At 44.6% G+C, this 15,589-nt stretch overlaps 1 protein-coding gene across 1 annotated transcript in view; it reads right to left on the reverse strand.

Annotated features, from left to right (window-relative positions):
- Positions 1–328: 328 nt before the first annotated feature.
- RAG1 (recombination activating 1) overlaps positions 329–15,589 on the reverse strand; it is a 19,962-nt gene continuing 4,701 nt past the window's right edge. The window contains exon 6 of the mRNA XM_018557461.1: positions 329–3,480. Within this exon, the coding sequence (XP_018412963.1) occupies positions 329–3,480 (3,152 nt within the window). The remainder of the gene's footprint in view (positions 3,481–15,589) is intronic.

Consider the following 15,589-nt stretch of genomic DNA (forward strand, 5'->3'; position numbering starts at 1 on the left):
CACGGTCCGTATTGCATGTCCTTAACGAATAAATGTTTAATTCTCAAAGTAAAACAATGAACATTTTGAATACTATAAAAAAAAGTTTTAGTACTCGCTAGTAAGGCATTTAAGTAACTTGACTCCGTAGCCCGATGTTCTACTTAAGCTACTTAATGCTCCTTAGTTAACTCTTGGCACCCTCTAGAATCTGTACTCACACTCCTTACTGCCAACCAAAGGTGAATCACTGGCTCTTAACTGTAGGCTTCTGGGCCTAAGTCAAAGGAACACCTGGTTAACTCTAGATGGGACATAAATCAAAAGTAAAGATTTCTGACTGATGAACTCAGAATTCCAATGACTCTAAATTATCTAAAGAACACTCTAAGCCTTCCTCTGGCGCTGCATTAGCATCTATATCTACTGTAAAACCTTGATGCTTCAGATTTATATGGGCATTCATAAATTTCTGCAGATATTTGGAGGTGTACAACCAGTGATGCTTCAAAACATCTTCCAGCTCATATATTTTGGACTGCCGGGCATTCATCTTTCTAAAACGTCTGAACAACTTGTTGCCAGACTCGTTTCCTTCACTGGCCCAAGCTCCAATGGAACCATCGCGTTCAATGATCTCTGGGACGTGGGCAAGGGTCTTGTGAAAATAGTTGGTAATCCTGCCCTCGTATCTGTACTTGAACTTTGTGGACAAGAGTTCTGCAAAGCGTTGAGAATGATAACTGTATTGGCACAGTAGCTCTGGGCATTCTTTGGCCGGGCAAGAAGAGCGCCATACTGGTTTCATTTTCAGGTACAAGTCCATTAGTTCTTTAAGCGCCTCTTGTCTCTCTTCGCAATGCACTAATTCGCACACTGCTTCTACAGTCTCTTTGCTCATGAGTTTCCGGGCAAAGTTTCCGTTCATTCTCATGATAGGTTTCAGGTTCAACTTCTTTCTAATGTGTTTGTCAAGTATAGTTTGCCATTTTTTTCTCTCTTCTCTGGTCGCATTGGAGTTTCTGTAGACCTCCCCTATTTCTAGCTGAAATATCCTGTAAAATTCAGCTGCATTTCCAATGTCACAATGTAAGGCATCAATGGATGGGAGGGTTTCAATAAATGGCTTTGCTGAAACTCCTTTCACTCTGTCGCGGAGCTCGTCAGCAGATTCATGGTAAGGGTTTGCCCTCCATGTCTCATAGCGCTGTAAGTTCTCAGAATGACTTCTGGTAATGGAATGGAAGACTAAGTTCTGAGAAGCTTCCAGCCTAGTAGCATCACAGAGGGTACAAATATAGACAGAGCCTGATGCTTCTAGTCCTTCTACTTCTCTCACAAGCTTCTCGTCATACCCTGTACCACGAAAGATAAATTTGAAACTTCTGAGGATTCCCCCAATCTCCAACATGAGCTCACTCGATTTCATGGTTTCTCGCTCAGCTATCAAAGGACTCAAGATGGCTGTTAGAGTTTCATGGTCTGATTCATCGGCAAGCATAAGACATAGGGGTTTGCAGCAAAGCTCTGAGTTTGGTTTGGCCTCTTCAAATATTCTAACAGACCCACTTCCGTTGGGAACACTGATGTTCATGATGGTGAATGAGAAACGTACTGCTTTCTCAGGAACTGGAGGACCACCGCCATGCTTCTCACTGACATCTCCCATTCCATCACAAGATTCTTTGACCACCACAGTGAAGGGACCACTTAGGTATTCCTCCAGATCCTGAGATTTTAAGCCTTCAAGGATATCCTCTTCCATGTCTTTTAGAGTGGAAACTAAAGCAGTATCATATCTAAACCTTTTAGAAATAGCTTCCACTGGGTATTCATCAACTGAACTATTGAGTCCTGAAAGGCCATCAATGATGCCAACATCTGTACTGGTAGAGACATTTGTCAGAGGAGGTTTCCATTCAAAGGGATGATACCCTGGCAGCAAGGCCTTTTCTGCATTTCTGAGAGCATGGAGTGGCTGAAAGATTTGACGACCAGTTGTGGCTTTTACTGTCCTGTACATTTTGTGATACTGGCTGCAACTCAGGAAGGTGTTTACTCTTATTGCAAGACAAACAGCGGGGTGAAGACCTGCTCCTCTACCTTCCATGATGGCTTCTAACTCATCTGCTTGCCTGTGTTCATTCTTTGCTCTTAGAGCCAACAGAAAGAGAGTCAAGCAAACCGATCTAACATCTCCCCCTTCCTCTTTCTCAGCAAAGGCCTTTACTTGCATCTTTAGCTCTCTAAGCCGGTGTTTTTGAGCTCTCCTTGTCAATGACAGCAGGTGTTGTCTGGGACGTCCACCTTTGTTGATATGAGCATAGGCCTCTTTACCTTTAATCTCTTTGTGTTTGGAGATGTGGTGTGAGTATTTTCCAAGAGTGACCTCTTCATCACACCCAGCCACTGTGCATTTTAGCACCAAGGAATTTAAAATGTTCAGATAAGATTTCACTGGTGTTGTAAAGTCAGTTGGGAAACAAGTATACCTGCAGGCTGGGCAGTAACAGCCCATGATCTTGATATACTTAACAATGCAATTCCTGCAGAATAGGTGCTTGCATGCAGTTTGTATTGGATCAAACAGAATATGTTCACACACCTGGCAAGTCACCGACTTGACAAAGTCAGAAGGATATTCCACAACCAGGAGATTGGCATCAAGGTGGATTTTCTTGCAGCTGGTCTTTATCTGATTTAGAGCTTTGCTGTTCTTCCAAAAGGATGTGGTATTTCCATTTTTGACCTTTTTCCCATGTTCTACACTGATTTTGCGTTTTTTGGGCAGGAGAGAACTCTGAATGAGCCCTCCTTTTCTTTTTCCCCAGGTTTTGGAGTAATTGCAAACTTTACATGTGGTTGAGTGAGACTTCCACTCCACAACTTTATTTCGAGGGAAATAAACTTCACTGGAGGTATTGCTGAACTTCTGATGCATGATTGTCCAGCAGTTATGACAGAAGCGGGTTGGGTGAATGGTGTCCAAATCACCCCTGACATCAACCTTGAAAACCTTTGTGATAAGTTCAGGCCAAGAGGTTGCTTTCTTCTCTCTCCGTCTTAGGACTTCTTGAGTTTCATCATCCACGGGCCCGTGGACTGGATAGTTTCTGCTCTGTTGATCTATTTTAAAAGAAATGCCACAAATACGGCACAGGTGTTGCAAATTTGCCGTATGAGAATCTTCCTCCATTCTTTTCAGCTCTGAGTCATTGTCCCCCATGCATTCTTCCTGACTCATACATTCTGAAGGTGGCGGTGATAAAGTTCCGAGGTCAAGGCCATTCGATCTGACATTAAAATAGGGTGACGTCTCCTGGGAGCTGGTGCAAGACACCCTATAATCATCTTGTTCCTCTTGAGAGGGGGTCCTTTCCAAAGATTTCACTCGAAACAGCTTAAACTTCCAGTCGGAAAACTTCATGTATGGCTGGTGCATTTTGCTGAGTGCTGGATCCCGTGGCACAGAGACCAACGGAAAATCTATGTTCTTGATTGCTGAAATGTAAAAAAGAACATATATGAATAAAAACTGAACAGCAAATCTACATGTTTTTACAATTTGTTGGTGAAATTTAACTTGCCTTTTTAAAGGTTTGTTTGACAAAAATATAAAAACTTTGCAGTTACTTATTCCAATATGCTGAAGCCAAAATCAATAGACCTTGTTAACTTCATGCTAGTTTTCAGGCACTTGGCAGGTGGGACAGAAGCACTTGGCCAGTGACCTGCAAGTGTTTGGTTCCAAAATTGTGCACTGAACTCCATGGATCAGTTTTACACTCTTGGGCATTCCAATGTGATTATTTAAGCACTCCCTGCAGAGTTCAGACCAAGACTGAATTTTGTTCTTTATGGCAGTTCTACAAACTTGTCCAGATACTGATACTGATACTGGTCAGTCTATATGATTACTGATGCACAGACATAAGCTAAAGAAGCATTTCTATAAATACTGTAAAATGTAACACAATAAACTTTTTAAAGATAACATAATATCTATAATATGATCCCTTTAAAATAATATCTATACTATAATACCTATGTTCTTACTTTGTTGGATTTGGGGCTGTCAAATAATGGAAGTCTTCAACTGGCTTGAGCAATGGAGGGTTTCTGGTGTGTTTGAGGAGAGGGCATCCTCCAGGTACTTATACCCCATATGTCCCATGTTCGGAAACTCAATTTAGGTTAGGAATTGCACTTTGCAGAGGTGCTCCAGCACAGCAGTGTGGCTTCAAATGTATGTTGTATCCCAGGATTAGTAGGTTTTGATGTGTTAACGAGCTGAATTTTGCATTTAACACAATTAATTTTCTTTAAATACATGTATGTGATTTGCTTGTGTTGCAACACTGCCAACATTGAAATGATAATGATATAATCAATAGCCACTTAACATTTCAATTTACACTAACAGGCTAACAAATCTATTAACGCATAAAGTGTATAATAAAACACCATAGTCTTATTTACCAAGGCAAATAGCAGTAAACAAAGTGCTGTAACTAAAAGCAACCAATCACAGTTTATTGTTCCAAAATGATGAAAAGTAAAATCTGATTGGGTTCTCTGGGTTACCGCACTCAGCACATTACTGCTTGGTTTGACTGTGCATATCTGAATGTCCATACCAGCCAGATTCCAGGTTGTATCTGAAAGCAGAACCCCAGCCAAAACATTTTTTTTCCTAATGGATTTAATTGCTGAGTGCCCATTGGAGAGATTACTCCTCACGGTAGCCCTTATGTATGAACAGTGTGCTAACAAGGAAAGTTCTGGTTACCCATAGTAACCTCCAGCTATGCAAAACTGAGAGTTGGAGGCTGATTAGCTGCTACGGGCAAAATTGTTTTATTAACTTTTTACACATCAGCCCCTTTTGTGTCGTGTGGTAGCGGGAGGTAGTAAGGGCAAACCTTCCCAACTAGATCCCAGATAGCAAAAATAAAAATTTGTTAAAAGTTAACCCTCCCTGCTCTTTTCTAACATAGGAATTTAAAATAAAAACAGATTTGGGCTGGGGTTCCCCTTTAATACAGTCACCTGTCCTGAAAAATATAAAAAAATTTTAAATGATCTCTGTGCTAATACTGGTCCAGGAGCAAGAAAATACCAACCAGTTCACCACACATAATCCCGGCTATAAATTATAGAAATACTAGGGTTCAGAGAGAAATTCACTGACCATATCATTACACATGGCGACAGTTCAAGTGCATATTAAAATATACACAAAACACATGAAAGGGACTTCAAAAGCCTCAACGCTTTGTAAAACATGATTAAGGGCTTTTGTACTCGGGCGTTGATATCAAACACATCCAGCTGAGCTCAAACACATGTGTTCCCATGCAGTAGACTGTGTTTAACTGCCTCTACCTGCGATGCAAACACATCTCCAATAGGACTGGCTGCATTCAGTGAAACGCAATACATAGCAGGTAAAAAGCAGTCTAAATAGGAATCAGCTGACGTGTTAAATAGAGGTAAATAATATCCATGTACATGAACCCCAAACATTTGTATTAAAGGGTCAATTCCCCCATATTACATTTCAGTATTAGGTAGATGTGGAAGGGTAAAACTGACATTTTCTGCTATCTCTTTGGGGACTCTATTGGTGAGAGCTCCGCACTGAGTTCACAGGTCTACATACCTACTGTGCCCAGTATGAGGGACTCCCACCATTCTTGTTTGAGTTTTATTGATTTTCTATTTTTAGAGTCAGGAATTCAAACTGGGAGATCTCACTGACAGAGTATTGGAGACATATACTGTAAGTATTTAGGGCTGACTCAGCCCAACTTTGCTCTATGAATAACTAAAAATTTGAAACAAAGGAGTTATCCTTTAAATAAAAATTAAGTGTGCAGCCCTAGCCTATGATAGCCATAGAATTTGCAACATTTAGGCAAGAAAGGCAAGGCAAGGGAAGGAAAAGAAAAGAACGCAAAGGAAAAGGAGAAAAAAGAGAAAGGAAATTAAATGAAAGGAAAGTAAAGAAAAAAAAAAGAAAAGGAGAAAAAAGAACGGTATTGAAAGGAAAGAGCGAGAGTGAGAAAGAAAGAAAGAAAGAAAGAAAGAAAGAAAGAAACAAACAAAGAAACAAAGAAATAAAGAAAGAAGAAATACATACAGGGTTATTAACAAAAGGGTGAAGAGTTTGGAGAAGGCAGGAGAAGTGAACAATCTAGGACAACATAGCTGAACTGGAAAGTGAGCTGAATTGGAGAATTTTTCCAAATCATTCTATGTTGTCCTAGACCAGTGGTGGCGAACCTTGGCACTCCAGCTGTGCCAAAACTACAAATCCCAACATGCATCTGCCTCTGGGAGTTATGTCTGTGGCTGTCAGAGCCTTGCAATGCCTCATGGGACTTGTAGTTCCAAAACAGCTGGAGTGCCAAGGTTCGCCATCACTGTCCTAGACTGTTCACTTCTCCTGCCTTCTCCAAACTCTTCACCCTTTGTGAATAACCCTAATAGTCTTTCAACATTCACCAAATGATGAAATATACATTTTGAGTGGAATATCCCTACAAACACACACTAGGCAGATGCTATTAATGATGCTGCCCATCCTCTGGTCCAGAGGTCACTATCTTACACCTGCTTCTGAGCCTCATTCAAACATAAGAAGAGTCAGTGAAAAAAATCCCTAGTTAATAATATTGTAGAATATCGAAGGAATCCATTATCACAAATAGAGCTCTTTGACATGCAGCAGTTCACTCTTTAAAATAACATATCTATATGAATATCAGAAATCATGTTAAAAAGTATTATGAAAATCTCATTTTGTCTAATTTTGAAGGAATAAAGAGCCCCCAACCATCTCTGCACAGCACTCAGAGGTTCAAATAGAAGGCATTCAGATCATTGGTTTTCTCCTGCTTATTATTTGGCAGCGGCGGCATGAATTTAAGACGTCTGAGAGGTTTCTGCTCTGATCAGTCTGCTTTAGGACGCTGTGACATGGTTTCATAGGTGACAGGCTCACTTTTATCATTAATAACCAATTAGCTGACCTTTGTGCGATGGCACACTTTCGCAACAAGTCTGCAGACAGGTACTGAGGACTGCCGTGAGTGACGCCAAAGCGATATTCCATAGTAACAGCGGCAAGCTGTGCCAAAACTACAAATCCCAACATGCATCTGCCTCTGGGAGTTATGTCTGTGGCTGTCAGAGCCTTGCAATGCCTCATGGGACTTGTAGTTCCAAAACAGCTGGAGTGCCAAGGTTCGCCATCACTGTCCTAGACTGTTCACTTCTCCTGCCTTCTCCAAACTCTTCACCCTTTGTGAATAACCCTAATAGTCTTTCAACATTCACCAAATGATGAAATATACATTTTGAGTGGAATATCCCTACAAACACACACTAGGCAGATGCTATTAATGATGCTGCCCATCCTCTGGTCCAGAGGTCACTATCTTACACCTGCTTCTGAGCCTCATTCAAACATAAGAAGAGTCAGTGAAAAAAATCCCTAGTTAATAATATTGTAGAATATCGAAGGAATCCATTATCACAAATAGAGCTCTTTGACATGCAGCAGTTCACTCTTTAAAATAACATATCTATATGAATATCAGAAATCATGTTAAAAAGTATTATGAAAATCTCATTTTGTCTAATTTTGAAGGAATAAAGAGCCCCCAACCATCTCTGCACAGCACTCAGAGGTTCAAATAGAAGGCATTCAGATCATTGGTTTTCTCCTGCTTATTATTTGGCAGCGGCGGCATGAATTTAAGACGTCTGAGAGGTTTCTGCTCTGATCAGTCTGCTTTAGGACGCTGTGACATGGTTTCATAGGTGACAGGCTCACTTTTATCATTAATAACCAATTAGCTGACCTTTGTGCGATGGCACACTTTCGCAACAAGTCTGCAGACAGGTACTGAGGACTGCCGTGAGTGACGCCAAAGCGATATTCCATAGTAACAGCGGCAGACTGTGTTTGCCTTCTTTTCTGGGTAAAAACGCCGGCTTATGGTTTCTTTTCTATTAATAACATTGGCAGCAATTTCCATTTTTTAAAGCCCAGGCTGGTACAATACCTGCCAGGTTGCAACCCTACCGCAGAGCCACAGGACCACGCTTGGTCATGTGACCTGAATAAGTGCCCCTCTCTAGGTCATTGGCAAGCTGGTCAGGCTCGCCTGCCAGCAAGAAAACAGATAGATGTATGTACTTTACCTGCTGTCAACCTGTCAGCGCTCACACGAAGTGTCATTCAAATTCCCAGCCTGGGATAACAAGTGTCAGTGTTTTTCTGTCTGCCAGAAAGCTGTGAGCCTTTATTTATCTTTCCTTCCAGAATTCAAATGTCTACACTCAGTCCTGACAGCCAATGAGAGAAGGGAACCCCACTGACCCCCTTTGCCGCAGCTGTACATGGGCCCTGGGCCCTGCCCCCTCCCCCCTCCCCCCTGTTCTGTGCACCTGGGATATGGTGTTTTGCAAGGATAGCGGTGGTTAAGCCACAATGCTTTGCAGAGCATCGCCGTCATCTGGCTTGTTGGCCGCTGGAGGGAGGCAGTGCATGACACTCACAGCTGTGTCGCTGTGTCACTCCAAAACACGGTTTTCGTTTTTCTGGGTGTTGTTTTTGTGGGTCGAACGCGCTGTCAACAGACCCTCACGTGTCAGGGCAAACAGCAAACAAGAACAGGTCTCACACGGCTGGCCAAACGGCGTTTTGTTCCATTGTTTGTGACAGGAGCATGTGGTTGCAAGTGAGAGATACAGATATATGTGACTTTAAACAACACTATACCGGGCCCATGAGATTTGTTTTTTTCTTGTAATTTTATAGCGTACCTAGCATCAGATATAGTTGTCTTTTTAATTTTAAAAAAAAGGAAATAAAGTTCAATTGAATCTTCAGTTTAAATCAGCTAAATACATTCCAGGAACATCAAAACAAGAAGTGTTCGAGCCCATTCAGATGGGCGTGCACGTGCGTAAAATGACCCGATCCTGGAAGGGACAGGTGCTGCATATGATTGCGCGCAGCAGCCTGATCTTCCCTAGGCGAGGACGTGGTTGCATGCAATTACATCCAGTCACATGCACACCTAACCTGCACATCCTTGCGGATCCGGGTGCCAGAGAAAGAAAGAAAGAAAGAAAGGGAAAAGAAGGGAAAAAAAGAAAGAAGTGCGGGAAACCCAGACCTGCATGGATGTGACCGCATGTAATTGTGTGTAGCCGCGTCCTCCCATAGGGAAGAACAGGCTGCTGCACGCAGGAACACACAGCACCCGTCACTTCTGGGATCAGGACATTTTACAGGCGTGCACAGTGTACAGATCTGACCAGTGGCGTCTCAAGGGGGATGCGGGGGTGCGGCCCGCACCTGGGTGACACCATTGCAGTGGAGGCACCAAAACGACTCTAAAAAGTCGGGCACACGGTCATGGACCGAGCGCCCGACAGTATCAGAAGAGAGGCATACCTCTCTCTGCCGTCACCCATCACTAAGATGGCCGCTGGCAGGCGTCAAGTAGATGACCCCCAAATGCGCACGATGACCTCACAGCGTAGTGTCACCTGGTCTCCGCTCTGGGTGACACCCGGCCTCGGGATGCCCCTTGGCGATTGCGTTCTGGGAAAATGGGGTGTGGGCGCTGACTGGGAATAGTCAATCACGGGAAGGGGGAGAACTGGTGTAGGGTGGCGGAGAGGAGGGTGTCAGGAGAGAGGAGGGGACCCGGCGGCATACCTCATCCCGCCGGGTGAACGTCCCCTCCTCTCTCTGCCGACGTCCATCACGCCGGCAGGCGTCAATCAGATGGCTGCACATGCGCGATGACAACACGGTGGTGTGACACCCGGTGGTGTGAAACCCAGCCTCGGGACGCTCCTGGATCTGACCCATCGGAATGAGCCCTTCAATGTCTTACAGTTTGTTTTATTTCTAAAGCAGCCACAGCCTGAGTAGAAAAGCTTGTCCCCTACCAGCAGCCACAGAGAAAGCAGCATTGTTCTCTTTGAAGAAAGTATTTGAAGTGTTGAAGTCAGAGGTTTAACATAAATTGCTTGGCAACTTTTTGAAGCAGATCAGCAATCTAAGCACAAATCTACCCAACTGAGCTAGTACTTGAGTCTGATGTAATCCAGTGCAGGCAGATCCAACAGACATTGTGGATCAGCGCACAGTGCACTGCAGCCTAGAAGAATCATATCACCCACAAGGCAGCAGCCTAGGGCCTGATGGATGATTAGGTGGCCTAGCTATAATCTTCATGCTATTGCAGTTCACTAAGGGGATACAATCCCAGTGTCCCAATGTGACACGGACATAGGTGGTAGCATTATTATTATTCAGGATTTATATAGCACCAACAGTTTGCACAGTGCTTTACAACATATAGGGAGACAGTACAACCGCCTCTCATAGCTATGCCACGTACCTACCTGTAAATTTGGTTAAGAAAGGCAAAACAATGATGTCCAAAAGTGAACTGGGTGCATCCATGTCACTGACGTATCATTGTTTTCCCCACTCTGAAGTTTACACTGATCATACACGGTTTCTGCAGTGTACACTGGTGCAATACTGGTTTACTGCAGTGTAAACTGGTTGTACACTGGTTTTTGTAGTAGGCTGATCATCTACTGGTCAATCATATTGATTTCTACAGTGTAGGCTGATCATTTATTGGTGAGCTATGCGGGGTTAATGGTGGGCTGTGCAGGGTCAAGGGTGGGCTGTGTGGGGTTAATGGTGGGCTGTTTAGACTCTCAGGTGGCTGTACAGGCTCTCAGGTGGGCTGTGCAGGTTCCATGGTGGGCGGTGCAGACTCTCAGGAGGGCTGTGTGGGGTCTATGGTGGGCTGTGCAGACTCTCAGGAGGGCTGTGTGTGGTCTATGGTGGGCTGTGCGGACTCTCAGGTGGGTTGTGCATGGGTAAAGGTGGGCAGTGTGTCAGGAGGTTGCCCATGGCAACCAATCAGCATCCACCTTTCATTTTCACACCTTAACTGAACAAACTGAAGAGAGAAGCTGATTGGTTGCCATAGGCAACCGCTCCAGATTCTGTCTGCTCCAGGTTTGATCATTTCCCCCCTCAGTGTTTTATCGTATTTGTAGTGAAGATTACATTTCCTAATTTTGCACTGTACACAGAATAAATTCTGTTGATGAATTCTTCCAGTGAATTTTTTGTCATTTCAATAAAAATCTACAGACACTGATCGATCATTACAGAATTGTCTTCCTGGTGGGATTTTAGATTTTCTTTACTGAATCTCTATTTACGCACTGAATGTGGAGTCAATAAAAGAACAAGGAAAGGACAATAAAGAACAATCTTAGAATTGTGAGGATCACATGGACTCATCTGATGAATTTGCTTAGAAAGAACTTTTCACAGTATTGTCCCGCAGATCCTAATGCAGATGCTGCCCCCAAGAGGACGATATGAGAAATGACACCGCTATCTCTATTTATGCTAAGCATTCATATATGCATGTACACTATATTGTCAAGAGTATTGGGACACCCCCTACAAATCATTGGATTCAGGTGTTCCAATCACCTCCATGGCCACAGGTGTATAAAATCACGCACCTCGGCATGAAGACGCTTCTACAAACATTTGTGAAAGAATGGGCCACTCTCAGGAACTCAGTGAATTCAAGCGTGGTACCGTAATGGGTTGTCACCTGTGCAATAAGTCCATCCGTGACATTTCCTTGTTACTAAACATTCCGCGGTCACCTGTTAGTGGTATTATAACAAAGTGGAAGCAACTGGGAACAACAGCAACTCAGCCGCAAAGTGGTAGGCCACGTAACATGACAGAGCGGGGTCAGCGCATGCTGAAGCGCACAATGCGCAGAAGTCGCCAACTGTCTGCAGAGTCAATAGCTACAGACCTCCAAACTTCATGCGGCCCTTAATTGGCACAACATTGCGTAGAGAGCTTCATGGAATGGGTTTCCATGGCCGAGCAGCTGCATCCAAGCCTTACATCACCAAGTGCAATGCAAAGCGTGGGATGCCGTGGTGTAAAGCACGCCGCCACTGGACTCTAGAGAAGTGGAGACGTGTTCTCTGGAGTGACCAATCACGCTTCTCTGTCTGGCAATCTGATGGACGTGTCTGGGTTTGCCGGTAGCCAGGAGAACGGTACTCACCTGACTGCATTGTGCCAAGTGTAAAGTTTGGTGGAGGGGGGATTATGGTGTGGGGTTGTTTTTCAGGGGTTGGGCTCCGCCCCTTAGTTCCAGTGAAGGGAACTCTTTACATACCAAGACATTTTGGACAATTTCCTGCTCCCAACATTGTGGGTACAGTTTGGGGATGGCCCCTTCCTGTTCCAACATGACTGCGCATCAGTGCACAAAGCAAGGTCATGACCGAATGCCCAACTTTTCAGAGGGGAGTGACACCAAAATGACTGACAATGGTGTCACATGGATGTGGGCTGAACCCTCCTAGTGACACCACTGATATAGTCCATTCCCCAGGCAAACAGAATTGGCTCCACAGAAAAACAATGGACACTCACAGACGCTCACAGTGTGTATTGAAGGCAGAGTAAGCAATTTCAGTCCAGGAGAGGAGACGGTACAATTGTGCAAGACTGAAGGGAAGGCCGGAGCTTTAATTTCTGGCATGCACATGTGCAACATAAAAATGAGCAGGACACTTCAGTGGCACATTGACCTACAAAATATTCACTTCAACCACCAGAGGGCGACATCTGCTTTGAAATATCTGTCTGGATATAATTTTGCTTCTAAGTATACACAAAGCTTTTCTTTTTTTTGCTAAGATTTACTGCTTACTTCCTATCCTGGGGACAACCTTTTTCCTAGACAGGAAGTGACAGAACTAGATCTGCAACAGAGCCTCAAATGGCAGTAAAACCCAACAGGAGTTCTAATCCTCCCCCACTCTATGCAAAACAAGAAATAAAAAGTTATGGGTATACTTTCACGTGGAACTTTAGCCATTTTTTCAGAAGAATAAACTTTGCATATCTGTTTTACTCTTAAAAAAGAAAATTCTGTCTCCAAATATTTTTTATAGTGTACATGGCCCATGGTGACAATTCATTCCCAGCTTCTGTAAGATGGCGAGAATAGAACCTGAAGCCAGGATGAAATTAAATCACAAGTAGTCTACAAATGGCTTAAAAGGAGTCATGACAAATTAAAAAAAGGGGTGGAGAAGATGGTGGTGTTGGTGTATTGGGCAACGAGGAACAATGCCTCAGCAGGCAATGGGAAGGACAATGCCCCAGTGGTCAATGGGAGGAACAATGCCCCAGTAGTCAGCTGGAGGAACAATACCCCATCGGCCCAGAGGGAGGGACAATGCCCATGTGGTCAGTGGGAGAACAAAGCCCCCCCGTGGTCAGTGGGAGGAACAACACTGGACAGTCAGTGGGAAGAAGAATTCCCCCGTGCTCAGAGGGAGAAACAATTCCCCATCGGCCAGAGTGAGGAACAATGCCCCCGTGGTCAGTGGAAGGAACGATGCCCCCGAGGTCAGTGGAAGGAACGATGCCCCAGAGGTCAGTGGAAGGAACGATGCCCCAGAGGTCAGTGGGAAGAACAACAGTCGGCGGTCAGTGGCAAGAAGAATGCCCCCGTGCTCAGAGGGAGAGAAACAATTACTCACCAGTCAATGGGAGGAACAATGCCCCAGCAGTCAACTAGAGGAACAATTCCCTATCAGCCAGAGAGAGGAACAATGCTCCCGTGATCAGTGTGAGGAAGAATGCCTCAGTGGTCAGTTGGAAGAACAATGCCCATGTGGTCAGTTGGAAGAACAATGCCCATGTGGTCAGTTGGAAGAACAATGCCCATGTGGTCAGTTGGAAGAACAATGCCTATGTGGTCAGTAGGAAGAACAATGCCCATGTGGTCAGTTGGAAGAACAATGCCTATGTGGTCAGTTGGAAGAACAATGCCCATGTGGTCAGATGGAGGAACAATGCCCACGTGGTCAGTTGGAGGAACAATGCCCACGTGGTCAGTGGGAGGAACAAAGCACTTACATTAGAGGTGATTATGAAGAAACTAATGCCTAGCCATTGTTGTCAGTGACGGGAATCCACCATCATTGGTGTCAGTGCGGATGATGAACAGTCACTGCATTGCATACATTAATAAAGGGGGGGCCGGCTGCAGCTGTGCAGAACTTTGGAACGGTTCAGGCCGGCAGATCACACTTACGTGCAGTTACACAGACTTAAGGAACAGGATCCTAGACAAAGGGAGGAGAAACCTCACCGCAAATACCACACTCATCTCCGTCCACCTTAACTCTTAAAGTAAAACTAAAGCCAAAAAGTTTTGATAGTGCAAGAGAGTTATAACCCCTGTCAGCTTCTTTTGTCATCTGTGTCCCATTAGGGAGATTTCCCTTCACTTCCTGTCCAATAGCCACAACAGGAAGTGAGAGAAAAAGTGAGGGAAATCCCTGGTGGTCAGCAGTGTCACCAGAACCAGTGTCCCCATTGGAAGATTTCCCATTTATTCTTGTTTTGGGATTTTATTACACTTTCAGTGATAACGGTCACCTGGACAAGTAGAGGGGGTGGAGCTCCCTAACAGGGACACAGACAGCAATAAAAACAGGACAGGGGTTCTAATTCCTCTCCACTCGATCCAAAAACAAAAGAAAAAAGTTTTGTTTTCAAGATTGCTATTTCAATTTGCAATATCCAATAGCAGCCTTGCTATTGCTAAGCCGCCCTGTGCTGCTGTCAATCAGCAGAGGAGGACCTGATGGAGAACTTCGGGTCCACATCTGCTGATTGACAGCAGCAGTGGGCGGGTGCAATAGCTATTTTGCTATTGGATATTGAAAATTGAAATAGCCAATAGAAGCCTAGCTATTCATTCCTGACTGATGGCGGCCCTGATGTTAGAATGAAGAAAATCAGATATCAGGGAAAGATGTATTCTGCTAGATAGAGCAGAGTAAACCTTTCAGGGAGAAAATTTTTCTCTCCCGGGCGGCCGGGAGCCTCTGTCTTATAGCGGAAGACTCCCGGAATGTCCAGGAGATTTGGAATGTGTTGCATCACGCGCGGTACTGCTGTTACCTGCCAGCGGCCATCTTGGTGATGGTGGCAAGCAGAGAGGAGGGGACTTTCACCCGGTTGGATAAGATATGCCCTCCTCTCTCGAGTAACTGGCGGGCTCTCAGTCCATGACCGACTGCCCGACTTCCCAGAGGGGGGTGACACCAAAATGACTGTCAGTATACGGCATATATATTATACAAATCTCACCCGGATCCCAGTTCTTAGCAGACACTTGGTCTTTTGGAGGTAAAACCTTGCTTCCTGACGACAAGAGTCCTTGCATATGTTATATAGCTCATACTGGAACAGGGGTGTGTTGTATGCTCCATATTGGCAAGGGGCGTCCCGAGGTGGTGCCACCAAAATGACTGACAATGGTGTCACCCTCCAATGGTGTCACCCGGATGAAGGCCGCAACCCCCCCCCCCCCCCCCCGCGCGTGGTCGGCGCTTCCGGTTTATTTTTATCCCCCCCTGACCCCTCACCTTGATTCCCGGGATCCGCTGCCCCATCTTGGATCCCGGGACCGGCTCCGAGGGCGTCAGG

The sequence above is a fragment of the Nanorana parkeri genome, unplaced genomic scaffold (genome assembly GCF_000935625.1).
Source record: "Nanorana parkeri isolate BGI_ZX_2015 unplaced genomic scaffold, ASM93562v1 scaffold285, whole genome shotgun sequence".
Taxonomy (NCBI): Eukaryota; Metazoa; Chordata; class Amphibia; order Anura; family Dicroglossidae; genus Nanorana; species Nanorana parkeri.